Below are 24,326 nucleotides of genomic sequence, written 5' to 3' on the forward strand. Positions count from 1 at the left end.
TTTCATTGAGTGGATTTGTGTGAATGAAACCTTCAAACAAAGCAGGGTTTGAGACATTTGAACTGTGTCCTGAACCAAGTAAAGCCAGTCTAAAATCATTATTATTATTTTCTCATTATTTTTATTAGTTTTAATGAATATTTTATTGCTCAGTAGTTTTTATTCAAGCTGGATTTACTTTAATTACAGAACTATCATAATAACTTATGATTATTAATATTTATTCTGCTGATGACATTTAATACAAATGTATTTTTTATAACATATTTTATAACATTTATATTTTACCTAAAATAATCCATTCAAATCTAAACCTCTTCCTTTGTCGTAGTTAATGTGCGATCCCCTGCATTCAGGACCCGAAGGCTGTAATGAAGCTGGGGTGGGGGTGTATGCTGTGTGACCTCTCTGCTGGTGGCTCGCTGGTGGCGGCTCTAGCTGCTTTTTCACAGAAAGCAGTGGTTCACACTCATCGTCTTTGTGTGTGCGGTGGTGCTGTGGATGTTCTGATGTATTATCTTTTTGTTTTTGTTTGTGTGTTTTTTCCATCACGTGTTGTCTGTGTCCTGTGTTACCATGACAACCCGTACCTGCAGAAGGTAAACGCCAAAACGCTGCTAAAAATGCCACGCTGGTGCTTCTCTCCCTACTTTTTCTGTTTTTGTCCTTCCCTCTGTTTTATCTTTCTATCTTCCTTCACATTTCATTCTCTCTCTCTCTCTCTCTCTCTCTGTGCATCTTTCTATTTCTATTTTCTTTTCTTTTTCACTTCTCTTAGGGACCCTCTCTCTTTATTTCACTTTCTCTTTCTCTCTCCTTTTTCTTTCTCCCACTCCATTCTTTTCTGTCCTCATCATCCTGTTTTCCTATTCTCTCTCTCCCTCCCTTTTTCTTTTCTCTGCTTTGCATTTTCTTTCACTTTCTGTCTCCTAATGACTTTCTTTATTTCACTTTCTCTTTCTCTCTCTCTGTGCATCTTTCTATTTCTATTTTCTTTTTTTCACTTCTCTTTATGACCCTTTCTCTTTATTTCACTTTCTCTTTCTCTCTCCTTTCCCTTCTCTCTCTCTACACCCTCTCTCTACCCCCTCCTCTCTCTCTCTACCCCCCCTCTCTCTACCCCCCTCCTCTCTCTCTACCCCCCTCTCTCTCTCTACACCCTCTCCCCCCCCCCCCCCCTCTCCCCCCCCCCCCCCTCTCCCCCCCCCCCCTCTCCCCCCCCTCTCTCTCTCTCCAGCTCTTAAAATAAGATGCATGCGCACAGGGTGGAGTTTATTAGATTTTTTTTAAAGGGAGTGCAGGTTTCTGTTGCTGCTTCAGCATCTTCTGCCTCTTGCTTCCAGCTGCTGCTGAGAGGCAGTTTTTCCCCCTGAATTGTATTGATCTTTACTGCAGCCCTGAGGGACCTGCTCTGACCACACACCACTTCACACACTACAACACACATCAGTTGCATTTACATGTGGTTTATACTCCGTATCCATGGGGTTAGAGTCTTCTTTGTTTTGGGGAACGGGTCCATCTCCACGTAATCAGAATCAGCCTCGATCAAATACGAGCAACGCTCCACTCTAAAACCGTCTCCCATCTCTGCAGTTGATGTGACTGTGTTGTAAATAATGAAAAACAGATGCAGATGAATGCGTTAGAGTGCACAACGTATCCGCTCTCTTTGAGGTTGCTGTGTCAAGACAACAACATCAACAACACAACAGTGATTGGTCGAGTGGAGAAGTTAGGGTTAATTCTTATTCACAAAATATTGACAAAGACATTCAGAGCCTGTGCAGTGCAGGTTTAATTATTAATAATGTACATCATAAAACTGCAGCGTGCATTAGTAGTGCCGGGGTCGTCTCAGATTAAAGGTGGCCCCGAGGAGCTGTGCTGGGGTTACAGTGAAGTGTTGTGTAGTTGTGATGAGCTGGTCCCAGAAGGCACTGTGTATTCCTCTGCTGCATGGTGCTTACCCTCCTCTGACTCCAGCACTTCTCTGTAAATGATGAAAGAGTCTAGAGGGAGCTGCTGTCTTTCCTTTTTGCCAATTCATCTTTGCTTTCTTTCTCTCACCCTTTAAATCAAGAGCTGCTGGGTGCATCAATGCAAATATATATTTATACTGTACAGAGAGATTAAAATACATTACCACATATATACACCAGACAGCCATGACATTATGAATGTTTCTACATTCACTATCCGTTCTCTCAGCTCCACTGACCACACGGGAGCATTTTGTAGTTCTACAATTAGAGACAATAGTTCATCTGTGGCACTGCATACTTTGTTTGCCCATTTTCATCTTGTCCTCAGCGCTCAGGACCCCCACAGAGCAGGTGTGATGTGGTGGTGGATCATTCTCAGCGCTGCAGTGACACTGACGTGGTGGTGGTGTGTTAGCGTGTGTTGTGCTGGTGTAGAGTGGATCAGACACAGCAGTGCTGCTGGAGTTTTTAAACCCCTCAGTGTCTGGACCGAGAACAGTCCACCGACCAAAAACATCCAGCCGACAGCGTCCTGTGTCACTGATGAAGGACTAGAGGACGAGCGACACACACTGTGCAGCGACAGATGAGCTACTGTCTCTGACTCTACATCTACAAGGTGGACCAACGAGGGAGGAGTGTCTCACAGAGTGGACAGAGAGTGGACACAGGGTTTAAAAACTCCAGCAGCACTGCTGTGTCTGATCCACTCTACACCAGCACAACACACACTAACACACCACCACCACGTCAGTGTCACTGCAGCGCTGAGAATGATCCACCACCACATCACACCTGCTCTGTGGGGGTCCTCCTGAACATTTCAGGATGAAAGAGGTAAAAGAAGTATGCAGAGCAACAAATGGACTAAGGCCTAAAAAGCCTTGATCTTAAAATCTTAACCTAAAAAATAAATAAATAAAAAATTTCACTTTTAATAAGTAAATGGCTGTGTTTAAAAGCTGTTGAAATAAGAGACTAATGTCTGGTAAATTGATAGTTAAATGGACGCCGTTTTAAATGTGTTTCTAATCGACTCATTAAATGAAACCACAATTGAAATAGGTTCTTATCTGAAAGCAGCTGTTAATCATCTCAGTCTGTAAACCTTTCACAAAACTATCTCTATAAAGCTTTAGAGATGAATCCTGTCATCACATGGAGACTTCCACTCTGCGCAGTCTTGCCTTCATTGGCCTGCAGTGTTTAACAAACGGAAGCGGAAATCTGACGTAATCAAGGCTTTAAAGGAGCAAACAGCCATTTTCTTTAATGATTCTTTGTACTGTTATGATTCGCCATTTACACTGACACCTAGTGGCCGGGATGTGCCCTCGATTTTGATTCTTCATCTCGTGTCTAGACTTTATAAAAAAAAAAAAATGATACATTTCATAAGCACAGTTTGTTTTTTCTGGTGGTAAAAATGACTGACTGCTCCTTTAAAAAATAAAGAAATAACTAAAAGCCCGGCCTTGGAGAAGGTGAGACTGCCCTCAGCTCTTTTTTTCAGCGTTTAACCCTGTGTTGGAATGTATTTCCCAGTTTGACCTCTTGGTGGAGCTGTTCCAGGACGAGGAGAAGGCTGTGAGTCCTACTGGGGTTTCTCCAGCTCCAGGCGGACGCACGCGCCTCAGTATCAAACCAGACATGAGCAAAGCCAACAAGTCCAGCAAGGAGCACAAGAAAACCGTGGGGCTGCAGGTGGGGGCAGTTTTTCACAGGTTGCAGTTGGTTATTATAGGATTTTAAAGGTGTTGTCATCATTTCCTTGACTATACTCTTTAAATAAAGTTTTTTTTTAAAACTCCCTCAGGAATAACGGTACTAGTGCTTCACTGCGGTGGAACCCTCAACGTCTTTAGTTAGATATCGCTAATAAACCGAGAAAATGTGTACAATTATAGCTTGCAATAAACTATTTTTATGTATTTTATATCCCTTATGTGGCACAGGCCTCTATTTCAATTTATTATTGTTCTCCCTTTCCTGTATTCTACGGTGACCAGACGTCCTCTTTTACTCGGACATGTCCTCTTGTTTAGACTTAAAAAAATGTCCGGGCGGAATTTCACAAACGTCCGGCATTTTGTTTTTCTAGAGCTTACATAGAACTTTCGAGAAGCTTCGTTCACAAACTAGTCCCGCCCTCCCCTACTCCGATTGGTTCTCTTGAGTGAGAAGGGGGCGTGGTGAAGTATCCTACAATCTTCTGATTGAACGGTCTGACTGTAGCGCTACGGTTATTGGTCGATAACCTTCTCTGTAAACATTTAATTGGTCAGTCTGCACGTCAGTAGTCGTCCACCCCCCCCCATATAACTATATAACCTTATGTAACTTCTGTAGGGTTCGCAACTGGATTTGACCGTTATTTATATTTTTTGGACGGTGTAAATATCCAGCCAAAATGTCATATTAAGCTTGTACATTATTTTGGCAGTTTGTGAATCGCCAATTTCTCCACATCTACCAACGTGTTTATCATATTTCTCCTGTGTCTCACTACACATCTTGTTTTTCATGTTTTGTGCCATAGTTCCGTAACTCTCTGCAGCTGCTGATGGAGACTCTGAATGCCACCACTCCTCATTACGTTCGCTGCATTAAGCCCAACGACTACAAACTCGCCTTCACGTACGTCACATTCGGACCCAGTCTGTAAAAACTGGTTAGAAATAACCAATAGAGTCATCGGGATATAGATCAGATTGATATATGGATTATTAATATTATTAAAAATAATTATCCAAACATAACATGGTTTCGTTGTAATTCCAGGTTTGACCCAAAGAGGGCAGTACAGCAGCTGAGAGCTTGTGGCGTCTTGGAGACAATTCGAATCTCTGCAGCAGGTTTCCCATCCAGGTAATCTTCCCTTTTCCAGAGAAAATCTAAGTCTAAACTCTCCTTTTACTGTACATCACTTTGGATTCAAATGTCTACTAAATATATTAAACGACAGCATTTTCCCGGAACTGAAACTCTGTGTGTGTGTTCAGATGGACATATCAGGAGTTCTTCAGCCGGTACCGTGTTCTGATGAAGCAGAAGGATGTTCTGGCAGATAAGAAGATGACCTGCAGGAACGTCTTGGAGAAACTGGTGCAGGTTAGATCTATAATCTGTTGTCGCACATTGCTCCTTAGACTCTCTACTGAGACTCTACGGAGAGCTTCGTGCCTTTCATCAATTAACGTCGCCAAGAACTGCCTACTACTGCAGGAAAAGCAGTTTGAATGACATGCAAAAGGACCAATCACAAATCTGCTATTTTGGCATGACATGTAGGAGGAGGCAGATAGCCAATCAGAAGGCAGAATCCTGACAGAGAGGGCAAATCAACGCACTGAAAGACTCTCTGTTACAGTCTTCTTACAGCATACGTTCAGCTACAGCCTACATTCACCCTTCCTACAGACGTCAAACAGCTTAGGATCATCCTACGTACTTTTACATCATTATAGAAAGACTCCTGAACCTCCTGATGTTGCATGTTTCTTAGCAGTATTATATGTAATGTGTTGTTCACCAATGACAAACGCATTGTACCCTTTAGTGGCCCTGCTCTATGGAACATAACCCGTTTGCACTTAGAGGATAAAAACAAACAAATCACTTTCATGACTCTTATTTATTTCTTTTGGGGAAAAGCAGTCTTCGGTATGGTGTATTAAACAAAACATCCCCCTCCTGTTTCCATTCGTCCATGCTCCAGGACCCGGATAAATACCAGTTTGGGAAGACAAAGATATTTTTCCGGGCAGGGCAGGTGGCATATCTAGAAAAACTTCGAGCCGACAAACTGCGGGCCGCCTGCATCCGCATCCAGAAAACCATCCGCTGCTGGTTAGCGCGCAAGAAGTACCTGCGCATGAGGAACGCCGCCATCAACATCCAGAGACATGTCCGGGGATACCAGGCACGCTGGTGAGGTTCACACACTCACACACACTTACTGTCTCACACACGCTCTCACACACAAACACAATGCTGCTTTAGGTGTTTAATCTCATTAAAAAACACCAAAAACCCAAATACAGTTTGTAATCAGCCTCAGTAGGTAGCACTTTGTGCAATGATGTGTTTCCTATCAGTGTATTAAAGATGTATGAAGCTTTATTTAAGATTCCAGAGCATGCTCAAGGATCAGTATGAGCTTATTATTGATTAATCAGTGTGTATCTTAGACTTATTGGCTTTATTTTTATGTCAGTGACCCACAATGTGGAGACAAACCAAGAGCAATCAGCCATTTGTGTCGTTAGTTTCTTTATTTATTTATTGGAAAAAGAGAATCTGCTGCTAGATGATTCCGGTCTGTTTTGTGCTGCTACACTTGTGTATCACTGTATCAAACATGTCCCCAATAGAAACCCCAGACGTTTTGGCTCCAATCTTGGCTTTGAAATCTGTCTTTGTGTTTCTGTGTTTTGTGCTCAGTTTGGCCAAGTTCCTGCGCAGGACACGAGCTGCGATCATCATCCAGAAATACCAGCGCATGTTTGTGGCGAGGAGGAACTACAAACGCAAACAAGCTGCAGCTCTTGCCATGCAGTGTATCCTCAGAGCTTATATTGCCAGACAACAGTACAAAGCGGTATACACCCACACACACACACACACACACACACAGTATATATACACATTGTACGAATATTTTAAAATGAAGAGCAGATCAAAAATGTGTAATATTTACAAAATGAAAACGCAGAAGGTGAGAGAAGCTCAGAGTGCTACGTTTTTGAGGGAAAGCTTCTCTCCTGTTTCTGATGTATTCCCTGTGCTTATTGTCTTTTAATCCTCTCTCTCCCCCTCTCCCTCCCTTTAGCTGTTACGGGAGCATAAAGCAGTGATCATTCAGAAGATGGTCCGAGGCTGGTTGGCTCGGCAGTGGTACAAGCGCTCTTTAGCTGCGGTGGTGTATCTCCAGTGCTGCGTGAGGAGGATGAGGGCCAAGCGTGAGCTCAAGAAGCTGAAGATCGAGGCCAGGTCTGTGGAACATTACAAGAAGCTCAACATCGGCATGGAGAACAAGATCATGCAGCTCCAGCGCAAGGTCGACGAGCAGGTAACCGCACGTCTGCACGCTGCGGAGCTGAATATTCATTCACATCATGTTTTTCCTAAAAAAATAAGGGTATGAATATGTAGTCTGCCCCCTTTTTGAAGTGCAGTGCCTCCCCAAATTAGACGTTCTTGAAGTTTCAGGATGTATTTTGGCTAAACACCAAATGCAGTCTTTTTCAAGTTTGTGATGTCACAACCAAGAAGAGATTTACCACCCATTCAGCCAGAAGCAGGTCACGTCCTGCCCACTCAGTGGTGTGATGATATGAGGACTACTTCTACACATTAGGAAATGAAATTTAGTACTAGACAGCCAATGAGAGAAGAGGTATATGCACATAGTAATGCATAAAAGCAAAATAATGAGTGTGTGTGTGTGTGTTGTAGAATAAAGACAACCGTTCAATGAGTGAGCGTCTGAATGGACTGGAGGTGACCCACGCTGCGGAGAGCGAACGTCTGCGGCGAGAGCTTAGCCGCCTGCGCTGCGCTGAGGAGGATGCTAAGAACAGTATGAACAGGGTTATAACACTCCAGGAGGAACTGGAGCGTCTAAAGACAGAGCTGCAGAAAACACAGAAGGAGAAGATGGCCATAGAGGACTGGGCTAAGACCTACCAGGACGAGATGGAGAAGGTAAGCTTCATTCATGATGATATTGTTCATATCGGTGCTCCGGTTTCATCCCACAGTCCAGAAACACACGTTGGTAGGTGGATTGGAGACTCAGAAGTGTCTGTAGGTGTGAGTGTGTGAGTAAATGTGTGTGTGTCGCCCTGTGAAGGACTGGCGCCCCCTCCAGGGTGTGTTCCTGCCTTGCGTGATTCCGGGTAGACCTCGGACCCACTGCAACCCTGAACTGGATAAGGGTTATAGACAATGAATGGATGATTAAACAACAGCCACCATAAAAGGACAAAACAGAGAGAATGTGTTTGAATTTTGAATTACAGTTATACAATGCATAAAAACACATTAAAACTTATTTATACACCTTGTGATTTAACAAAATGCTGTACACAGGGTGTTGTTCAGTGCTGTGTATCAATATCACTAGGGAGAGACATAGGCCTTATGTCCCTCTCCACGTACAGATTCCTTTTTGTAGCGTTCCTCTGAAACCCACATGAGCATAGCCTCCTCTCTGAAGTTGTTCCTAATTCAGACCCACAGGAGAGCTGCCAGAGGGTTCAGAAATTTAAGGTGGAGAAGTCTGTACATTATATCAGGTGAGAAAGAGAGAGTAGAGGAGGGTAGATTTGCTCTAGTATTGTGTTAGAAATCAGCCTTTAAGGCACACTCCTCCTGTAATAGAATCGGTCACTTCCCTTTAGTTGAATCATTTTAGAAATAGCATTATTTCACTAGTGACCTGTGTGTACATCACTACCCTTAAAGGCAGTATGTCTGTGTTTACGTTACTGTGACTAGTGTAAGTTATTCTATATTTATAGTGTGTATTAAATAATGTGTGTGTGTATTGCAGATGATCTCAGAGCTGAAGGATCAGAACGCCCTGCTGAAGAACGAGAAGGACGATTTGAACCGACTTATTCAGGAACAGGGCCAGCAATGGACAGGTACCTTACCCCAGTCCTAAACCAAGTTGTGCTGTGTTTCACCCCAGTCTTGGTATAATCTTAGCCCCCAGGTTGTACTAAATGTCTTTAGATTTATTAATAAATCTTGTCCTATTATCAGTATTTTCCCAATTCTTTCCCAGTCTTTGCTTGGCCTGTTCTGTCAGTGCGTTTTCTTAGCCCCAGTCTTAGCCCCAGTCTTAGCCCCAGTCTTTGCTTGGCCTGTTCTGTCAGTGCGTTTTCTTAGCCCCAGTCTTAGCACCAGTCTTTGCTTGGCCTGTTCTGTCAGTGCGTTTTCTTAGCCCCAGTCTTAGCACCAGTCTTAGGCTAGGCCTAGACTAATCTTAGGACAATAAAATCTATGCTTTAACCTCTTGTATCATCTTGAGCTTCAGTCTTAAGCTCATTCTTAGCCCCAGTCATTGTTGTGCTTGTTGGAGCCCTACTATGTGATCATTTTAAAGAGGGTTATGTAACATATCGTCGTGTGTGTTTGTGTCTGTGTGTGTTTTAGAGAAAATGCAGAGGGCCCTGAAGGAGGAGACAACTCAGCTGGAATGCGATCTGAACGAGGAGCGATCTCGCTATCAGAACCTCCTCACGGAGCACCTACGTCTGGAGGAGAAGTACGACGACCTCAAGGAGGAGATTTCGCTCTCCATGGTGAACACACACACATTACAGAATGCCCTATGATAAATTATCAGAATCATAAGAAAAGCTTCCAATTAAAATAAAAAAAAAAAAGTTAAATTGCATACATTTAAAACGGCACCTTCTCTCGCAGAATGTCCCCAAACCAGGCCACAGGAGAACAGACTCCACCCACAGCAGCAACGAATCGGAATACACCTACAACTCAGAGTTTGCAGAGTCAGAAGAGGGCCCACGAGGCAGAGAGGTGAGAGCTGGAGACAGGGAAAGTGATCTTTTCCCCAGTGGCATTTAAGGACAAATGGATCAATCTAAGGTTTAATCACGCAGTAGTTTTCAGAAAAAAAAATTGAGACTTTATCTGAAAAAGTGTCGTTTGATAATAAAGTGGTTAACCTAAAAATATCTCATTCCCTCAAACCCCACGCCTCCTGGTGTAAATGTGTATTTTCCATTTGTGACACCCCCTGCAGGATGTGACAAAAGCATCTTTAGACATGGCTTTGTTCCTGAAGCTGCAGAAGAGGGTGACGGAGCTGGAGCAGGAGAAACAGGGGCTTCAAAACGAGCTGGATCGCAAAGAAGAGCAGTTTCAGCGGGCTAGGGCTCGGGTACACACACACACACACACACCATCGTTTCATATTACCATATATACACAGAACATCCAAAACATTACGAACAACTCCTTGTTTCTACAATCACTCTCCATTCTCTCAGCTCCACTGACCACACAGTGTGGTCTATCTGTTGCTCTGCATACTTTGATGCCCCATTTCTTTTAGATTTGGAGTGCTAAGACAAAGGTGTGGAGATGGTTGGTTCAGTCTAAAGGGGTGGTGCACTTGTTTTTAAACAGAACTCATCAAAGTTTGATTTTCTGAACTGAAATTAGAAAAGGACTGGCGCCCCCTCCAGGGTGTGTTCCTGCCTTCCACCCAGTGTATTCTGGGTAGGCTCCGGACCCACCACCAACACCCTGAATTGGATAAACAGTTTCAGACAATGAATCTATGAATGAATAGAGAGTTAGACAATAAACTTGTAGGTGAATTAGATGGAAGAGTAATAATTAAGTAAATAAATAAGTGTTTTTATGTAAACCTCTTTAAATCTGCGTCAATCAGCGTTTGAGCTGAATTTTCTGATCCTCTTTTTTGATTCTCAGGATGATGAAGAGCATAAGAAAGCTCGCAGCGCTGAACTGGAGTATGAATCTCTCAAGGTAAACATACACAGCTTCGCTGCACTCCATTTAACTCCTAAGGCAGATGTCGGAGCTGTGAATTGCCTGACACTGGAGCCGACTGCTTTCCAGTTAAACACTCAGAAAATCCTGTGCCCTAGGTTTTCATTGTTAGCCTATTAGCATTGTTAGCAATACCAGTTGATAACAGCATTATGGGATATTTTGCGCATCCGAACACCATTGGACAATTCCACATACAGCAGTTGGTCAGTTACTGTCTATACAACTGATCTAATGGCACACAGATAGATAATAGCGCTAATACACACTACTGAATTGTGGGCGGCCATCTTAGATTCTCAACTCAGGGCAGGTGAGGCTCTTCCGGCTTTGGGAGTAGGAAATCCGATTGGTGGTGGCGTTACATCTGAGTTCAATTGGAACAAAGCATAAGATCAGTTTTCCTCAGTTCATAATAAACGTTTTTAAATTTGGGAAATTTTATAAATATTGCTTAAGTTTCTCCAGCCTGCAATTTCTATAACAGAAAATATTCATTCTCTCTTGCTCTCACTCTCTCTCTCTCTCTCTTTCTCTCTTTGTCTCTGTCTCTCTTGCGCTCCCTCGCGCTCACAACCCCCCCCCCCACCCTCTCTCTCTCTCTCTCTCTCTCTCTCTCTCTCAGCGTCAAGAGTTGGAGTCTGAGAATAAGAAACTGAAGCATGATCTGAATAAGATCCGTTGCTCACTCAGTGAAGGCCCTGGCGCCACTTCGGCTGCCCCTGGATTGCCCGCCTACCAAGTGGTACTGGACCAGCTGAACACCTGCAACGAGGAGCTGGAGGTCAGGAAAGAGGAGGTCCTGGTCCTCCGTTCTCAGCTGGTCAGCCAGAAAGAAGCCATGCACAAGGTCAGATTAACAAACCTCTACACAACTTCAGTATTAGTGTCATGTGATGAATCTGTTTTAAAAGACTCAAATACGGTTTGGGATGAGTGTGTGAAGAGTTATTTTTATATATAATAAATATTAATAATCATTTGTTATTGAAAAGTGATTGAATCTGAACAGGAATAATAACTGTCTTTGAAAATGAATTGTCCCTAACTTGACATTTTCATTTTTTAATATCTAACATCTCTCCATTTCTCCTTCTGTCTCTCTTTGCTCTCCTTAAAGGATGAGAAGGTACTACAGGCTTCAGAAACGTTTGCTTGTTTTTTTGTACCTTATTTGGTAGATGTTCTTTTGTTATGCTTTTTTAACGTTTGCCACATTAAGAGTAAACAGTAGAAATATTAATTTTTTCTTTATCTGTTTTGCTTAGCTTTGTTTTTGTTTGGTTTTCTGTGTTTGTTTGTTTTTGCTGAGTGGTGTTGTTTTGCTTGGTAGTTGTTTTGTATTACTGTCCTTCCTCTGTGGTTTGTTTTTGTTTTCCATTGCTTTCTCTTCAGCTTTGTCCAGTAGGGGGTGCTCTGTAGCCCCACATTCTGTTCATTACGATAAAGGTCAATGTCTCACAGTGTGATTTTAACACAGTTCACAATACCAAATTATTAAAGCTGTAATGTTTATGATCCATGAATGAAGCTGATGATGATATTGATGTTATTAATATCACTGATGATGCTGATGGTGATGTCTGTGTTTAGGAAACCATGACTGAGCCGCTGCGTTTTGTGGAGGATGTGCAGAAGCTCACTGACGCTAAAGAGATCTCAGAGGCGTACATGGGCCTCAAAGACACTAACAGGTACAGGACAAACACACTTCTTCAAGTCATTTTATTAACCTCAGTTCTCACTTTCTACGTAGTCTCTGAGCTGTAGCTCCTCTATGTGACTCATTACACCCTATAAAACAATTAAATAAATATATATATTTTAAAAAAAAAGGTAATTCAGGGTTTCAAATCTACAGGGTCCAGTAAGTGAGGTGCTGCGGCAGGAATTTGATATTATCCTCCCAGTTATTTCATAACACTGGTTTAATTATAGTGGTACACCAGCAATAAAGTACATGTCTTACGAACATGAACAAGCATTCCTGTGTGTGTGAGAGTGAGAGACCATGAGTGTGTGTTTTATGTGTGTCTCTGCTGCGTAGATCACCCAGGTTTCTGCGCAGGCCTCTCGAGGTGAACGAGTTGGTGAACAGGCTGAGGTAAAACTCTCTAAGAAAGTGAGAGAAGAAGAGATGTGACGCATGGCTGCATTCGCAGAGCAGTTTAATCCTAATCTTAATACTTCAGGTTACTTCAGACAGTGCGAAGAATGAGGTGCACTAACATGCATGAGAGCTGGGAATGAGCGAATGCCTTTAGCTCTCACACTAACGCCAGTGAGGTTTGAGGTCAGGTGAAATGGCATCGTAATAAATGAGCGAAGAAGCCTGAGCTCTGTTTGCACAAATCTTTCCGTGATTTATGATGGTGTTAGTCATAGGGATGAAGCAGGAGATGAGTAAAATAAGAGCATGGGACTTTGCAGCTTTCCAAGCGTAGCTTTTGTGGGGTTTGGGCTGTGATGCCATTTTTAAGCTTTGTCGATTTTAAAGGGCCCATGTTCTGTATTTTCTTCACTTATGAGGTTACTGTGGGTTTAGGTCAACACATTTCCATAATTCATTTTCTCATGATCTTTAACCAGCCCTTGACCTACTGTGCCTTTAGGAGTCTATGTAGCTGTACACGGGGGGCCATTTATATGGACACACCTTAATAAAATGGGAATGGTTGGTGATATTAACGTCCTGTTTGTGACACATTAGTATATGGGAGGGGGGAAACGTTTTAAGACGGGTGGTGACCATGGCGGCCATTTTGAAGTCGGCCATTTTGGATCCAACTTTTGTTTTTTCAATGGAAAGAGGGTCATGTGACACATCAAACGTATTGGGAATTTCACAAGTAAAACAATGGTGTGCTTGGTTTTAACGTAACTTTATTCTTTCATGAGTTATTTACAAGTTTCTGACCACTTATAAACTGTGTTCAAAGTGCTGCCCATTGTGTTGATTGTCAATGCAACCCTCTTCTCCCACTCTTCACACACTGATAGCAACAGAAATGCTAGCACAGGCTTCCAGTATCCGTAGTTTTAGGTGCCAACCATTCCCATTTTATTTACTTTTGGCTCTGGATATGAGCATTCGCTAAGTCTGGATGGAGACTTAAACTTTTCAAAAAGAAAAAAGCTGTTAAACTCATTCTAGTAATTTTTTTGAAGTCCACAATGATCAAGTTGCTTCCTGGCGGCTAGCAACAGAACATTGTTTTTGTACCTTTTCCTCTCTCAGTAACCCTGTCTGCAGGAACCACACGTCATATCCCTTCAGTGGAAATGTGGGGGGCCTAACTGCTGTAGACCCCAAGAGTTAGTGTCCATATATTCACTTGTTCATAGCAAAAGTCTGAAAAATATTTGGCTCCTGATGTGTGTGTCTTCTGAGACTGTTTTTAGAAGTGGTCAGTTTTGCGTGGTTTGCTGACCGGAGGTATTCAGGCTTTTGTGTCTAACAGGCCAGATGTGTAGATGCTGATCCATGTGAAGCTAAGACTGCTTTATGATGGAGCGTGGACTGAAGCATGACTTTTAATATTTGTGTTTCTTTTTCTTATTTTTTTGCCACGTTATTAATTTTTTATTTAATGCTCTTTATTTTTATGTTTAAACATTTTCTTTTTCTTTTGGCTCACACGCATGCCCATATCTCATTTAATCCATTAATGTGTATTGTTTATGTTGAACCCACCCTTATTTTCTTTGTTATCTCCTTTTTCCCCTCTGTTTTTCCCTCGTGTCCTGTCAGATCCCCCATCCCTGATATGCGTAAACTAAATGAGGACGGTGAGCTGTGGCTGGTTTATGAAGGCTTAAAGGAGACCAACAGGTTAAAACGTGTGTGTGTGTGGGTGTGTGATTTTTCTCTCCTCTCTCTCATATTTCCATTTAACACACACCATGCTCTGCAAAAGACCACCCTTCATTTATTTCATCAACATTCCAAACAGCGATGAAGCACAAGTCAGTCCTCAACAGATGAAGTGTGGTCCATGTGTTTGCACAGTATAGTAATGAAAGCAAGACAGCATACACTTTTATATTCGCTTACTGACCAGGCACGTGTCTGGGAACGCTAGTCTCTGTGGGTTCAGTAGTGCTCCACAGTCTTCAGTAATGCTCTGTATTCAGTTTCTCTTTTATATTCTTGGGTTTCTGCTTCATTCTTGAAAGAAAACGTTGTTTTAAGGTGGCCGCTGCATGCTGTTTTGGCCTGATGATGTCAGAAAGGTGTACTGACGGCTGCTCTCTTTGGGCTGTAAAGCTCTGCTGCTGCTGAAGGAAATGGAGATCAGTCCTTGCTAAATATGCTTTGTGAATTGAGGCGTATCCAATGGATCCCTGCTCCCTACGTAGTGGACTACATAGTGGGAATTAAACGTGTTAATGTTTTTAATAATAATTAATAACTTTAACAAATTTGGCCACAGTTTTCTCCCATAATTCACACTTTTTACTTTTGACCGTGGGGTGCTGGTCCGCTTCAACTCGTCCACTTACTAATGGAGCCGCTGCAGTGGACATGGGTTGAGTTGCGTACAGAGGATGTTCGCCACCTTGTGGAGTCTGTGTCATGTGATTAATCAAACCCGTTATTAACCTGTTATTAACCGGGTGTTCCTAATTAATAGACTGGCTTTTTGGCCCAAGCTCACACCCCGGAGCAGGGAGCCATTTGAGGTCCAAGCTGTAGCCTATTTTTAATGAAAGTAATATGTCTGTGATTACATTTGATTGTTTTGTTACAGCTTAGAGCTCTGTCAGTTACTAATCTCTCCTTTTCGCCTCCACTAGATCACTGTGTGTGTTTATATATATGTATGTAAACTTAAGTTTCTCTTCCGCTCCCGTGTCTCTCCTCCCCCACCCCCTGATGTGTAGGTTACTGGAGTCTCAGCTGCAGTGTCAGAGGCGCACTCATGAATCTGAGCTGGAGTCTCTTCGCGGAGAGCTGCAGAGTGTTAAAGAGGACAATAATAGACAGCAGCAGCTTCTCGCTCAGAACCTGCAGCTCCCCCCGGAGGCTCGCATCGAGGCCAGTCTGCAGCACGAGATCACCCGCCTTACCAACGAGAACTTGGTAGGTGCTCGAACAGACATCCCGCTGCTACGTGACGGCTGAAACAAGAGTCATTTCGAACTGTTGTATCCCAAGTTACAAAATGTACTACTTTATTTCCGCTTGCATTTTCACATTTCTACCAGAGAGGTCTCCAAAACGCCAAAAGGCTACACAGTGCAGCTTTAATGTTTATACAGTATGTTTTTACATTATTGTCCAAACCTGTGTGTGTGTGTGTGTGTGTGTGTGTGTGTGTGAGAGAGAGAGAAAGGGAGAGAAGGAGAGAGAATGTAAGCGCACTTGTCGTGCTTTGTGTCTGTGTGAGGGACTTGTTACCACTTTGCCTCTTGATTCACAGGTGAATCCCACCGAGGACGCTGGTTACAACAGAATCAAAGTTATGCAGAGGACGATTGTATGTAGAGGAGTTGTGTGTGTGTGTGTGGTTGAGTGTGAACACTAATGGAGGTTGGTGTGTGTTGCACAGAATCTGAGCTGAGCTTTAACAGCAGCTGTTTGTGTTTTTAACTCACAGCGGTGTGATCTAGCACACACTTCTCTAACTCGCACACACTCTCTCCTTCCCTCTTTCACTCCTATGCTCCCTCCCCCTTTTCCACCATCTCTGCCCCTTCTTCCCCCCCTCTCTCTCTCTTTCTCTCTCTTTCAGCTCTTATGTGCTTCTCTCTTTATGAGGCATGATTCCCAAAAACTAAACTCCTCTGCTGCCCCTCAGCTCATAAACTCTGCCTGTAACTGCACTGATCTGACCCTGTGTGTGTGTGTGTAGGACCTCATGGAGCAGCTGGAGAAGCAGGATAAGACAGTTCGGAAGTTGAAGAAGCAGCTCAAAGTATTCGCCAAGAAAATAACTGACATGGAGGGTAAAAGTCTGAGTGTTTTATACGAATGATTGTTGATCCTTATTTTTACAGAAAAACAGATTTTATAAAATAAATTATTTATTCATTCATTCATTCCTCTGTAGGCTCCATTTTGTAGGTTGCAAGGTTTTGGTCTGAGATCAACATTGTCTTTAATGTCACCCAAGAACATAATCATAAACATCATAATGTTGTAACAGATTAATGGCATGATGAAATAAGCGTTGTGTTTGTGTGAGTTTATATCAGTTGTAATTAAAGGCTTATGGTGCTTTTCCATGAGGTTTCCATTTTAGATGTTCTGTAGTCTTACAACCCACACAGAACTGGAAATGTAAAAGTGAGTTTTCCCCCTCTAACGTGTGTGTGTGTGTGTGTGTGCGTGTGTGTGTGTGTGTGTGTAGGTGGTCAAGTCGAGAATGTATCTCCAGGTCAGATGGCTGATGAGCCGATTCGTCCAGTCAATATTCCACGGAGGGAGAAGGATTTCCAGGGAATGCTGGAGTACAAGAAAGAGGATGAACTCAAACTTGTCAAGAACCTTATCCTGGGTACAACACACACAGACACACACACACACACAGACACACTCTCTCTCTCTCGTATGGTCAGTGGAGCTGAGCAAATTGCTAATATTTCTGAATTATAACTTCCAAACCTTACTCTGTGTGTGTGTGTGTGTGTGTGTGTGTGTGTGTGTGTGTGTGTGTACAGAGCTGAAGCCCCGTGGTGTAGCAGTGAATTTAATTCCTGGTTTGCCGGCCTACATCCTCTTCATGTGCCTGAGGCACGCTGACTACGTCAACGATGACCAGAAAGTCCGATCTCTCCTTACCTCCATCATCAACAGCATCAAGAAGATCCTCAAAGTATATAGCACACACACACACACACACACATTTTTTATTATATATGTATTTAACAAATATAATTGTTTGTTATTGAAATCACAGTCATTTTATCTGAGGAAAAACATGAAACTGATCAGTTTATATTTCATTTTAAGAAATTGCCTTTTCTATTTTCATAATTCAAAATTCATATATTCTTCTTTTGTCTGTTGAGTTATATTTACAAATTCTTACATCAAACACAAACTAAAAGTTAAGTAGTTTGAAAATGGCCAGTGATTTGTTCTGTTCTTGGAGATAAAACTGTGTTCAAAAGTATGGGTTAATTTTGGTTTAGACATTTCAAAGGTGGGGGGTTTGATGTTAGCGACTGTAAATGTAGCAAATAAAAACTTAATTTGTAGTGGTTTAATACCACACTACTGTAAAATTACAAAAGAGGGGGACAATGTTTGAATTTATAACTAATTTTCACTTTATATACATCCTTTATAGAGTGTAATAGCACTGTTTAAAAACTCAAGGAGCCCTGCTGTGTCTGATCTTAGTTTTTAATCCTCATCTTCATCCATCTGTTTTTGTCTTTATCTAATTTCTTTCTGCAGAAAAGAGGTGATGACTTTGAAACCGTGTCCTTCTGGCTTGCCAATACCTGCCGCTTCCTCCACTGTCTCAAACAGTACAGTGGAGATGAGGTACACACACATCACATGAAGAAAGAGTTATTCGTTAAGTTTTCTCTGTATTTTTCTTGACATTTTTCTTTCTTTCTCCTCAGCAATTTATGAAGTATAATAGTCCCAAGCAGAATGACCACTGTCTAAGTAACTTTGACCTGGCCGAGTACAGGCAGGTTCTGAGTGATCTGGCCATTCAGATCTATCAGCAGCTCATAAAGTGCATGGAGAACATCCTTCAGCCCATGATTGGTGAGTACACACAGTGCACACAGAAGAGACACTTAATAAACATGCAGTGCCTCACCAAACATTCATCGTTCCAAACTAAACCTCATGAATCTGTCTCTTCTCTGTGTGCGTGTGTGTTTAGTGTCTGGGATGCTGGAGCACGAGACAATCCAGGGCGTGTCCGGAGTTAAGCCGACGGGGCTGAGGAAGCGGACGTCCAGCATCGCAGACGAAGGGACCTACACTCTGGACTCCATCATCCGACAGATGAACTCATTCCATAGCATCATGTGTCAACACGGCACTGACCCGGAGCTCATCAAACAGGTGGTGAAGCAGCAGTTCTACATCATCGGAGCGGTCACTCTCAACAACCTGCTGCTCCGCAAAGACATGTGCTCCTGGAGCAAGGGCATGCAGATCAGGTACAGCGGTTAAATAGCACTTAAATATTCGTTCAGCACTCATTACTGTCAGTGAATTCAGTAAATATGAGTTAAGGGTAACATCATACGTCACAGTTCATCACAGTTTAGTGAGGCTGTAAATATAGACCGTCCTGTGTGTTGTGTGGCTTTATTATACGCTGTAGTTTCTGATGATTATTAAATATACACTTGTGTGTGTGTGTGTGTGTGTGTGCACAGGTATAATGTGAGTCAGCTCGAGGAATGGCTGAGGGATAAGAACCTGATGGTGTGTGGCGCGAAGGAGACTCTGGAGCCTCTGATCCAGGCTGCTCAGCTGCTGCAGGTGAAGAAGAAAACTGATGAGGACGCAGAGGCTATCTGCTCCATGTGCAATGCTCTTACTACTTCTCAGGTATAAAACACACACACACACTTATACAACGCTGGTAACACACAAACACATTAAACATATTCTGAATTCTGTGGAAGGACTGGAATTTAGTGGATTTTCAGAAAATTGCTGCTGCTGTTCGGTCTGTCAGTGTGTGTGTGTGTGACTTAAAGGAACACTACACAATATTTGTACGTCATGATTACAGCTTCTAAATTATAATGATGCTCCACTGACTTCTAAAAGGGAGAATAGAGCCTCTATCTTTACAACATTGGGCTCAGCGCAGAAACTGCACTGTAACTTTTTGGTGGAAGGTGGGAATCCAAAATCCCCTCCCCCTCCCCCTTCCCACTGACTTCAGTAGAGTGCTATTAAATATGCAGACTGTATGTGACTATTATTACTATGTAATTTTGATGTGCACCTCTCCATCCTAACCTTCTTTCTCCAGATTGTGAAGGTGCTGAACCTGTACACACCTGTCAATGCATTTGAAGAGAGAGTGGCAGTAACTTTCATACGAAACATACAGGTTAGACATTTTTATTATTATTATTCCTTAAAAAAATAATATCTGTTTGTGTGACCATGGTGGAAAAATATCTGTCTCTTTTTGTTTTCTCTCTCTCTCTCTCTCTCTCTTCAGAATCGTTTGAGAGACCGGAAGCAAACTCAGCAGCTTCTCCTGGACACCAAAATTATTTACCCTGTCACTTTCCCATTCAACCCTTCCTCCCTGGCCCTGGAGACCATTCAGATCCCCGGCAGTCTCAACCTGAGCTTCCTCACTCGTGTGTAGACCCCTGTCAGTCATGCCAGCTCAGCCAATCATAGCAAGGGAAGGAAGGAGTGTAAACAAAGAAAAGAACACAGAGAAGAAATCACACCCTCAAAGAGAATGCAGTGGTACAGACTTTCATCTCACACCCATTTAAACACTGGACGATCCCCTTCAGCGGCTTGTAAATCTTCATCTCACTGATAGGAATGTACCACACTGAAAAAGAGCAGGGGTCACAAAGGGTTAAATTTGTTTCTGCCAGTTGGGTTGATTATGAATTCTTCAGAGCGCATCTGTACCATTTATCGCTGCAGTTCTGAGAGTATGTCTCATGCTAGGAATCTTTATTTATTGCTTTACCCCTCGTTTCCTCTGAGGTCTAACACTGATCTGCTCTGTACTCGGGTACAATCCAAACATGAATCGTCAGGAAAATGAAAATGTATAATTTTAGTCCTCTATAAAGTCCATATCAGATTAATAATGTAGAGTCATTTTTTAAAAATGCGCTACGCTAAGTCCATTCTCAGTGTAGATGTTTGTTTGTTTGTTTGTACGTTGTGTGGGCAGTGGCTTTTAGTTCTTAGCCTGAGAAGCTAGTCGTCGTGCCAAACACACAGGGTGCTTGATGACTTCCCGAAGCCGAGTCTCTGCTCCTCCTCATCACGTGTCCTTCACGTTTCTCGAGAGAATACTACTGAGATGTTGTGTTCAGGTTCCAGTCCTGGATTTTGTACTTACAGGAAAATGGTGGTTTTCCACCGCATGAAACCGGCTCGGCTCAGTTTTTTTGCTTTTCCACCAAGTCTCTGAAAGCTGGCACTGTTTTAGTCCCTGCTCACGCTGAGGTGAGTAGGTATTAAACAAAACGTGTGAAGCTTGCAGAGCCCTGATTGGCCGGAGAGACTTGAAATCACCACACAATGCGTACCTCCAGCACAAATTAGCCATCTGTAGAATCTCCAAGTTACAGCAGCCGTCTCGTTTGTTTTTATCCAGCAGGTAACGGCAGCTCGTACAATTGTGTTGTGGTCTTTTGAAAAAACGAGAGCCTGACATGCCACAATGGAAAAACTGAAGAACACACAATGAGTAAACAGTGCCTAACAATACAGCCACCGTTGTTGTGGTTTTGTGAGGGAGCTGTGGTAGTGGACAGCAACCAGGGGAGGTGCGTTGAGCCCTGTGCCGAGTTAAAACCATGCACGGAAACGCACCCAAACCATTGACATAATTGATCAGTCACAAAAACTCCTTTCACACATGTACTCCAGAGAAACTCTAGAGAACCTCTGGAACATCTGGTCCCTTTCACCCACGCAGCGCACAGCAGGAGATTTTCTGAGTTAGACACGTATCTGCAGCAGGAAATGTGCCGCACACTTTAGGCATGAGCCGGCGCATCAGCGACTCTTCTCCTCACATGACTTTCCCCAGAGTCTTCACTATGGCTCTTGGAAGATGAAGTTCGAGGAGCGATCACAAAATCCAGCGCTGGAAAATGAATTCAGCTCCAGATTTGAAACCTCTCTAGTCTCCTCCGTTCACAGTGGTTGAATTTGATTGGTTGTGCTATATTCGTATGTTGTTGAGAGTCTTACCAGTTTTAAAATGGACATATTTGGTCCTATAAGCACTCAACATTCAATTTGAATAATAGGGGAATTCACTGCAGACCCAGAGTTCCTTATATGGGCGTGACAGGAACGATGACGTGACAGTGATATTTAAAGGACCATTAGGTCGAATTTTTACCTTATAATTACAGCTTTTGAATTATTGTGATGGTTCATTCACCTGTAATGGGGAGAGTAGAGCCTCTGTCGTTGTTTCTCTGGGCCCAGAAACCACAGTGATGTAAAAATCAATTACACTCTGCATTTATAGGGGGCGCCCAAGTGCAACAATAACAAATCTTGCCTAGTGTTTCTTTAAAGCTCTGTGAAACGTTCTTAAAATGTCCCAAACATAAAAACTATAGTAAAACCAACGCGCTACCCATTGCTAGAGACACTATACAGCTCTCATTGACGCTCTTCTTCTTCGTAGATTGTTTAGCCGTGAAGTTTCTGTTCTCACAGCTGTAGTTTTAAAGCACTGAACTACTGAAACTACACAGGGGTCCTAGAGGTTCCTTCAGTATTTACCAGGTTTTAAAACCTGAAACACTACTGCTTCTACGGCATGGTGTGCTAAAGATTAAAGTAGAAATGGACAGGACTCTTTTATGGTTCCTTTGTTTGGATGTTGATGTTTTTGTTTGTTTATTTGTTTATTTGAATGTGCCGGACAGCTTTGGATACAATGCTGTCTCCTTGACGTTGACCAATGACTAAGAACCCCAGTTTTTGCTGAGTTGCATACGAATACACACACACACACACACACACGTATACATATATATGTTCCTGTATCTCCTGTACTGTGTAAAATAGACCACTTTTCAGTTGTTTAAATTTCACTGAACCAAATGTTAGCAACTAAATAAAATCTTAGTTATTATTTTCTTTACTGTTTACACCCCTCCAAAGCTCCGTCGTAGTCGACTCTTAAAAGCTGTTGCTCTCAACGGTGAAAACGCTGAGTGCTGTTTGTGCTGGGAACACGTTTTGACACAACACTTGTTCTTTCATGGTTTACCCGATATTTTTAACCATTTACTGGCCATTTAGACTTGAAAAGAAGTAACTGAATTTCAGTGAGATCAGTACTGGATGTATATGAAATCTATCCAAACACACACACACACACACATTAAAGCACTGGGAATGCTGAAACACCCACACACACACACATCTCCACACACTGCTGTATTTCACATATCGACCTCATATCAATGTACACACACACACACATGCCGGTGACTCTGATCAGGGGAAGCCACACATCGCTTGTACCGTGTTTGTATAATTAATAATGCCTTATTCCTAGTTCAGGACGTTTATCGTGTCATGCTCCTGCACCGCTCACTTCCTCTGAACCCGAGGCGGTTCCTTTAAAACCCAAACGGACGTTATTTCATGTTTATTTCATACGTTCCTGGTTTCGTTTCTGTTTGTTTTCTCGGGACCATTGCCGTGTGTTTTGCAGGGGGTTTATTTGTTGTTTGTTTTTGGGGTCTGTGTCTCCTCTGTGGTAATCGTTGAATGAACTGTGGGTTGATACTGGATTCTAAAACTATGTTTAAACAACTGAATGTTGAAGTATTATTGTACACAATTTATTTGCTGCGTTATGTTTGTTTTTTTGAAAAGAGATGAAGCCTTGCCTTGGAATGGAAACCTCCTTTTCCTTGGTCCTGTTTTTTTATTACTATTTCCTTGTTTTGCTGCAGTTCACCTCTCTGATGTGGAGCAGTGATGCAATGTTGTTGATCAGTCTGTCTTTTATGCACTTTTTAACCCTTTTCTGGGAGGAAAAAAATAAAATAATAATAATAATAATAATAAAGTCAATTCAATGCCATTTGCTGTGTGTAATAAACACTGGGCCGTGAGCCGTGGGGCTGTGCGAGGCTGAATATGGAGACGTTTACCATTGTGTTATTAACCCCTTTAACACATGTGTGACACCGCTGTGTGTTATTCTCAAAGGCCTATTATTCCACCAAATTTGAACCAAGTTGCACTACTCCATTGTTCTAGATGAAGATTAAAGGGGATGACACACGGACCCCGTTTGATTATAAATTAATAACGGCTCGGTATCGTAGCTGAACGTTCTGGACTTGAGAAAAATACCCTGCAATATTGTGATTGCCATCTCTCCTGGCACCATCCATCATTTTATATTTAACAGAAAAGCACAGGTGGAAGCTCCAGCACCATCACCTTGGCCCACGTACTTTCTCCATTTATCACTGAGTGCCACTTTAACTCGTACTCACTGACGGTTTTCTGTGTTCATCCAACGCAATGTGATTCCATTAATGTTCCCTCAACACTGACTAATGCCATCAACATTTTCTCCACTCGGTGTCAACAACAACAACAAAAAAAATGTCATTAATTCAAATAATAATTGAATTGGTCTGAGGTATGTTTCAGAAGCCAGAATATTTAGTTTTGCGTCGTGTCTGTGAAGTGTTTACTTGCTGCGACGTTAAAAACCTGGGCGAACATCTTCCAGTCGTGGTGATGCCAGGGTTAATAACAGATGACCCCTGCAGCTGTATAAAGTCCATTATTCAATGCCTGTACAAAAGCACAGCATCGTAAAACATCTTAGCCTCGTTTGCTGAAGCTAACAAACACCCTCCCGTACAAACACCTCATCGCATTTGTTTTTCTCAAATATATTTTGTGGGTTTTGTTTGTTTTTTTGTTTTGTTTTTTTTTAAATCCAGCCACAGAGGAGCAAGCTGCACTTCATTGAATTAACGACCCGTTTGTTCAACACTGGGGAGGGAGAAACGAAGTAAACTTTGTAGTCTCTAGCTGTGTCGACTATAATGTGTTTCACCATTGAGATTTCCATGGAGTAAGATACAAATGTC

The 24,326-nt window shown here is 42.4% G+C and overlaps 1 protein-coding gene across 2 annotated transcripts in view; it reads left to right on the forward strand.

The window, feature by feature from the left end:
• The window catches only part of myo5aa (myosin VAa), a 60,198-nt gene extending 37,978 nt beyond the window's left edge, over positions 1-22,220 (forward strand). For both annotated transcript variants that reach the window (XM_066685727.1, XM_066685726.1), the window contains 26 exons: positions 3,531-3,689; positions 4,525-4,622; positions 4,767-4,853; positions 4,988-5,096; positions 5,704-5,915; positions 6,429-6,585; positions 6,817-7,056; positions 7,443-7,691; positions 8,542-8,635; positions 9,150-9,298; positions 9,423-9,536; positions 9,763-9,900; positions 10,458-10,514; positions 11,164-11,388; positions 12,132-12,232; positions 15,423-15,621; positions 15,962-16,018; positions 16,394-16,487; positions 16,892-17,038; positions 17,202-17,356; positions 17,944-18,033; positions 18,117-18,267; positions 18,389-18,671; positions 18,894-19,068; positions 19,502-19,582; positions 19,697-22,220. In XM_066685727.1, the coding sequence (XP_066541824.1) occupies positions 3,531-3,689; positions 4,525-4,622; positions 4,767-4,853; positions 4,988-5,096; positions 5,704-5,915; positions 6,429-6,585; positions 6,817-7,056; positions 7,443-7,691; positions 8,542-8,635; positions 9,150-9,298; positions 9,423-9,536; positions 9,763-9,900; positions 10,458-10,514; positions 11,164-11,388; positions 12,132-12,232; positions 15,423-15,621; positions 15,962-16,018; positions 16,394-16,487; positions 16,892-17,038; positions 17,202-17,356; positions 17,944-18,033; positions 18,117-18,267; positions 18,389-18,671; positions 18,894-19,068; positions 19,502-19,582; positions 19,697-19,849 (3,774 nt within the window). In that variant the 3' untranslated portion in view covers positions 19,850-22,220. The remainder of the gene's footprint in view (positions 1-3,530; positions 3,690-4,524; positions 4,623-4,766; positions 4,854-4,987; positions 5,097-5,703; positions 5,916-6,428; positions 6,586-6,816; positions 7,057-7,442; positions 7,692-8,541; positions 8,636-9,149; positions 9,299-9,422; positions 9,537-9,762; positions 9,901-10,457; positions 10,515-11,163; positions 11,389-12,131; positions 12,233-15,422; positions 15,622-15,961; positions 16,019-16,393; positions 16,488-16,891; positions 17,039-17,201; positions 17,357-17,943; positions 18,034-18,116; positions 18,268-18,388; positions 18,672-18,893; positions 19,069-19,501; positions 19,583-19,696) is intronic.
• Positions 22,221-24,326: the final 2,106 nt, after the last annotated feature.

This window comes from Hoplias malabaricus, chromosome 11 (genome assembly GCF_029633855.1).
Source record: "Hoplias malabaricus isolate fHopMal1 chromosome 11, fHopMal1.hap1, whole genome shotgun sequence".
Classification (NCBI taxonomy): Eukaryota; Metazoa; Chordata; class Actinopteri; order Characiformes; family Erythrinidae; genus Hoplias; species Hoplias malabaricus.